Source organism: Camellia sinensis, chromosome 3 (assembly GCF_055761805.1).
Source record: "Camellia sinensis isolate YWXY chromosome 3, ASM5576180v1, whole genome shotgun sequence".
In the NCBI taxonomy this organism is placed as follows: domain Eukaryota; kingdom Viridiplantae; phylum Streptophyta; class Magnoliopsida; order Ericales; family Theaceae; genus Camellia; species Camellia sinensis.
In genome coordinates, this window is record NC_138963.1 from 141,129,173 (window position 1) to 141,135,464 (window position 6,292).

Below are 6,292 nucleotides of genomic sequence, written 5' to 3' on the forward strand. Positions count from 1 at the left end.
TTTTTTTTTATTGTTCATTAACATTAAATTTTTAATTAATCTTATTTATTATTAAAAAAAATAAATTAGAAAATAATTTTATATATTCATATATACAATTTTGTTTTTTTCGAAGCACCAAATATATATATATATATATACATATACAATTTTGATTTGATTGCTCAGGTTATTTGGTGTCTCTATCAAGTCCATTCAATTTTTTTGAAATTTTAAATTTTATATAGGTTTTCACCGAATCAAAAATTATGTTGTCCAATCTTTCAAAATTTACAATCTTGACTCGACTTTCATGAGTTGAACTCGCCCAAATTTATAATTCTAACAACAAAGTTGTGACAAATTAAAAATTGATACATAAATTGTGATAAAATTATAAAACTTAAATTATAAATTTCAATATTATTTTATTTTCATAATTTACATCAAAAATTATAATTATTTATATTATTTTATATAAATATACTTTATTAATTTTTTCACGTGCATAGCATGTTTTCACTAGTTTATGTAATAGAAAAGTCTATATTGGAGAGCAATAAATAGGTGCATACATAGAAGTGTACGTAGTCTTCTTTTCCCTATATAATATGCCTCCGTTTTACTAAACCTCGTCAAGATTGGCAACTCTTGAATACACAAATGGCTTACAGTCATATCTACGATTAGAATTATATAATATAATTTCCCAACCACTATAAATATGCTAAACCAGCTAACAAAATGAAACACAGAGCAAAGGTCTAGGAAAAACAGACATAAACTAGAACAGAAAACATGGAACTACTCTCCAAGTCTGTTTTTTCTGTAGCATTGCTCTGCTTTTCCAGTTTCATCCTCTATCTCTTCAATAGATTTTATGTGAGGCCTCAGAGGCTTCGATCGAAGCTTCGTAGCCAAGGCCTAAGAGGTCCTTCACCTTCATTTCTGCTTGGTAACATTCCTGATTTCGTCAAATTCCAACCCAAAGACATCAAAGCTCTTACTGGGGATGGCAAGGCCACGCACGATTGGGCTCGTTTCACCTTCCCATTGTTCGAGCATTGGTCGAGTCAGTATGGTATGTACTAACGAATTTCTCAAACCCATTAATTACTCCACCACCTGCTCATGCAATTCCCAATTACAAATGTTGATTTGGTTTGGATTTTGACAGGTCGAAGATACCACTTTGCTTTGGGTACATACCAAGTGGTTTACATTACTGATCCCCAATTGGCCAAGGAAATAAGCCTCTCCACATCATTGAAGTTGGGAAAGCCTTTTTTTCTACAAAAGAATTCAGAAACCTTGCTTGGTAAGGGCATACTTACCTCAGATGGAGAGTTCTGGGCTCACCAAAGAAAAACCATTGCTCCTGAGTTCTATGCCGATAAAGTTAAGGTACTAATACAATACTAACCTCCACCTCTCATCATAATGTCAGATAATTTTTCAAACAGAATGATTAAATGGGAAAAATATGATGCAGAATTTGGTGCACATAATGTTGAACTCTGCAAAGAAACTAATCGGCACATGGGAGACTGAAATAGAAAAACAAAGTGGGACGGCAAATATAAAGGTTGATGGGGATCTGCAGAGCTTTGCTTCAATTGTCATCTCTGAAACTTTGTTTGGGCATAGCAATTCCAAAGTCATCAATGAATTGCAAGAAAGGTTCAAGCGTCTCGAAAGGGCCATGAAAACTCCAATCCTAGTTGGCGGGATTCCTGGTTTGTGGTAAGTGTTTGCGTTTTAACTTCCCTCTCTGCCTCGCATAAACACAACTTACTGAATGCTTACCGACTTGTCAGTGGCAAGTAAACATCAATAGACTGTTTTGCGATGCTTATTTTGGGAAATGGTTGTTATTTAGGTATGTTCCAACGAAGAGCAACATAGAGAAATGGATATTGAAGAAAGAGATACATTCACGAATTATGCATATTGTCAACGAGCATTCATCTAAGGTAGAAGTGCTACAATCGATCATCAATGGAGCTAAGATGAGTGCTCCAGGACCTGCTGCAGTAGAACAACTCATAGTCGACAACTGTAAGAATGTTTACCTAGCAGGGCTTGAAAGCACAGCAAACACTGCAGCTTGGACCTTGATGTTGCTTGCAACACATCCAGAGTGGCAAGATCGTGCCCGTGCGGAGGTCGCTGAAGTTTGTGGAGAAAGCTTGCCGGATGCCGCTATGCTTAGCAAAATGAAAGTGGTGAGTATAAGTTCAGAAGCTCAATATAGCTAAATAACTCATGTTCAAGTTATAAAAAAATTAATGCTCCTAATATATATATTCAACAAAGTTTTGCATTAGAAATTTGTGGATGACTTTTTTCTACCATGCACAATCTCTTCATTCTTAAGATTTGTGAAAGCTAATTGTGTGTTCCTTTAATTTGAATTGTAGTTGACAACAGTGATCCAAGAAGCATTAAGACTCTACCCTCCTGGCCCCTTCATAGCAAGAGAAACCCTAGAAGATATGAAATTCGGAGACCTTGAAATTCCAAAAGGTGTTGGTGTTTGGGTTGCTGTGATGCCACTTCACCATGACCCTGAACTCTGGGGTCCTGACCCAAGCAAATTTAATCCAGAGAGGTTTGCTAACGGCATAGGAAGTGCTTGCAAAATGCCTCAAGCATATATTCCTTTCGGCAATGGTCCCCATATCTGTGCTGGACAATTATTTGCAATGCTAGAGATAAAGGTTGTCTTGGCTATCATCCTATCCAAATTTTCCTTTTCCCTTGATCCAAATTATATCCACTCCCCAGTAATGGAGAATATTATACGACCAGGACATGGAGTGAACCTCATAATGCACAGGTTAACCAAGTGAATCCTTGAGAAGTACTGAATAATCGTATCAACAACGGAATAAAAGAAAATGATACTTGTGTGACTATATATATATATATATATTCTAGAGGGGAGGTGAATAGGAAAACTCTATTATTTTTGTTTCTATGTCTTTAATCCCAATTCTCTTTGTAATTTTATTGGCTAGCAAATGATATTCCCCCCCTCTGCAGTTCATTTAATTTCAATGTTCTTTATAATGAAAGTTATTGTACTTGAGTATATGTTTAGACATCTTTTGAGAAGTGACTTACAAGTCAATTTATTAACTTTTTAATTTATTTGAATCACATTTTCTCTTTATTTTTTATACTTCTTTTCGTAATAAATAATAAAGCTAATTATGTAACACTTTCCCAAACCTAAGTCCATTTTAACAATATTATAGTGGTTTGGCACATTCCCAATTACCTTTGTCACCATTGTCTTTGGTCAAAATCATTACAATACCAATAAAATTAAGTACTCACGAAATAATCATGCTATGCTATGAATACAAATAAGATCTTATCCCAAGTATGGATATCCAAGGAAGGAATTGTCATCTTGATTCAGGTCTCGTTTGGAAGAATACTATTTTAGTAATTTTTTAGCTTTCTACGAAATAATATGCAAATAAGTAGAGAGAATAATGTAACAACTTATAATGACATTTTTAACTTTTTGGCTAAAATGTATAGTTGACAAACAAAACATCATTTTATCAAGTCCAATTTTTTTAAAGACAATTCTAAAATTAAACTGATATATCCTTGATAAATTCATTTTTTAAGTTATAATATTGGAAAAAATTAAGTTGATAATTCCCACAAACTACAGTTCTTACCAAACCACGTCTTTAACAAAATGTATAAAAATTGCTTCTAGGGTCTCTTATAAGAGAAGTTATTGGTTGGTCTTAGACCATCGTTTAAATATATTGTGATTGGTAGAAAATGTGAAATTCACGATTTTGTATTAAGTAATTACGGAATAGAAGAAGGCATGTTGAATTATGATTGATAAAGGAGTAAAGCCACGAGACGCCCTAGAAGTAACAAATAATTTTTCCTGTCATAGAAGGTATGGATTGATTAGGTAAAAGAGAATAGAGATCATAATAAGAGGTAAACAATTTTTCTCAAAGTGAAACTGAATTATCTACTACTATTATTATTATTATTATTATTATTATTATTATTATTATTGTAAAAGTGCTAAGAGTTTGTCGTGTTTTCTACATTTTTGAAATTTCAATTGTATCTTCTCAAATTTCTTATATTTTCTAAAAGTTATGAAAAATCGTATATAAACCAACTATCTTTTATTTTTGGAGTTGAATACTTAAAAACGATATATCTGCTTCCATGAGTCTGATATAAATATAAACAAACCGTTTTTTTTCTTATAAAAAAATATATATATAAAAAAAAAAGATGTCACCCTATTTTTTATATTGATAATGATTTAAGAACAAAAAATAATTTTTGTTTTTTATTTCTTGTGTCTGCTTACTATATACATAATATTTACAGTTGTCCATCATGGATCAAATCATTTTTAATAATTTTGGTTAAATCTTAAAGTTGTATGCATTCATTTGAATCTAAACAGAGGAAAGCACATGTGTTTTTTAAAATAGAGATTTATGCTGCATCTCAAAATTTCATAGGTTATATTCATACAAATTTTTTTTTTTGTTTAAATTATATTTTATGAGCACCTGAGAGATAGGTTCAGTGGTTAGGGATCGGCCCAAAAACGCTTTCACCCAAGTTCGATCGTTCATCGCCCCTCAGTATAACGCCCTTATATGTTGCCTCAAGCAATGTCTTAACCCGGGATTGGGGACTCGTGGAGCATGCGCAACCCCTTACTTTTTTGTAACCAATATATATATATATATATATATTTTTTTTAAACTATAATATTTTACATAGTACTTTAATAATCAAAGAATGATATCAAAATTATAATAAATAAATAAAAAAAAAACAAAACAAAACAAAAAAAACCACTTTCGTTGGTTTATGTTTTAAATATGTTTTTCGATTTTTGGTTTGTCATATTTTCTTAGTTTTGGTAATTAAGGATACTAAAATTTCTTCATATTTTATATTTAAATTATACTTTTACATGAAAATATAATATCTAATAATCACTACAAGAAAAAGCACCTTTGGCGACTAAATTTTTAGTCGCCAAAAGTCTGTTTGTAGTCGCCGAAAGTCGAGTTTTTACTTTCAGCAACTAATTTTTTTAGTCGCCCGTTTTGTCGCGTATATATGGTCGCCGGAGGTATTGGTGACTAAAATTTTTTTAGTCGGAAAAAAATAGCTCTTTACCGACCAACGATTTAGTCGCCAATAGTGATTTACACTTTTTAAAATCACACATTTAGCGACTAATCTTTTTGTCGCCAATAGTCCATGAATCGCCATCTAAACCGTTTAGTCGCCCAAAATAAACACTTTTGGCGACTAAAATTTTAGTCGCCAAAGGTGCTTCCATGAAAAAAAAAATCAACTTTTTTGCTTTTTTTGAGATTCGAACCGCCAACCTCTCCCACATTTAAACCGTTAGCAACACACTCTCTCCACTATGCCACTACAACACCACATAAATATATATGCAACATATATTATTTATATACTATATTGACCCATATTAATATCTAGCTATATATATAAAAATAATTATTTTTATTCAATATAATTTATGTAAAAAATAAATTATTTACTAAAAAAAAATTAGATCACTTTCGGCGACTAAATCTATTTTTTAGTCGCCAATTGTATAGTTTTGGCTACTAATTATATTTTAGTCGCTAAAAATATTCATTCTCGCCGAAAAACCTCCACTTTTGGCGACTAAACTGAAATTTAGTCGCCAAAACCTCTATTTTGGGCGACTAAACTGCATTTTAGTCGGCAATTCTTAACTTTTAGCTACTAAATTTTTTTTAGTAGCCAAAAAGCTTCACTTTTGGCTATGAAATTGATTTTTGTCGGTAAAACACGTATAATCGGCGACAAAACTATTTTTTAATCGCCAAAACCTATACTTTTGGCTACTAAATGTTTTTAGTCGCCAAAAACCTTCTCTTTTGGCTACTAAAATTTTTTCAGTCGCTAAAACCCCTATATTCGGCAACTAAATTGAGTTTTAGTCGCTAAAACCCCTACATTTGGCTATTAAACTGTTTTAGTCGCCAAAAGTGTTCACTTTTGGCGACTAATTCCATTTTAGTCGCCAATTCTGCTACTTTCAGCGACGAAAAATCCATTTTTAGTCTCGAAATCTGCTTTTTCTTGTTGTGAACCCAAATAGAATTAAAAAGTAAAATATTGGTAAAAAAATTAATAAATTCAAATATGTACTGATTTTTTATTATTATATATTTTTTTGTTATTATTATTATTTAATATTAATAATTTTTTTTCCAAAGAGAATACATAACAA

The 6,292-nt window shown here is 31.7% G+C and overlaps 1 protein-coding gene across 1 annotated transcript; it reads left to right on the top strand.

Moving 5' to 3' along the window:
* The first annotated feature begins 613 nt into the window (after nt 1-613).
* LOC114259835 (cytochrome P450 714C2) lies at nt 614-3,033 on the top strand. Its single transcript, XM_028199866.2, has 5 exons — nt 614-1,060; nt 1,157-1,383; nt 1,472-1,722; nt 1,859-2,204; nt 2,400-3,033. The coding sequence occupies exons 1-5, from the start codon at nt 778-780 to the stop codon at nt 2,829-2,831; spliced, it is 1,539 nt and encodes a 512-aa protein (XP_028055667.2). The 5' UTR covers nt 614-777; the 3' UTR covers nt 2,832-3,033.
* Nucleotides 3,034-6,292: the final 3,259 nt, after the last annotated feature.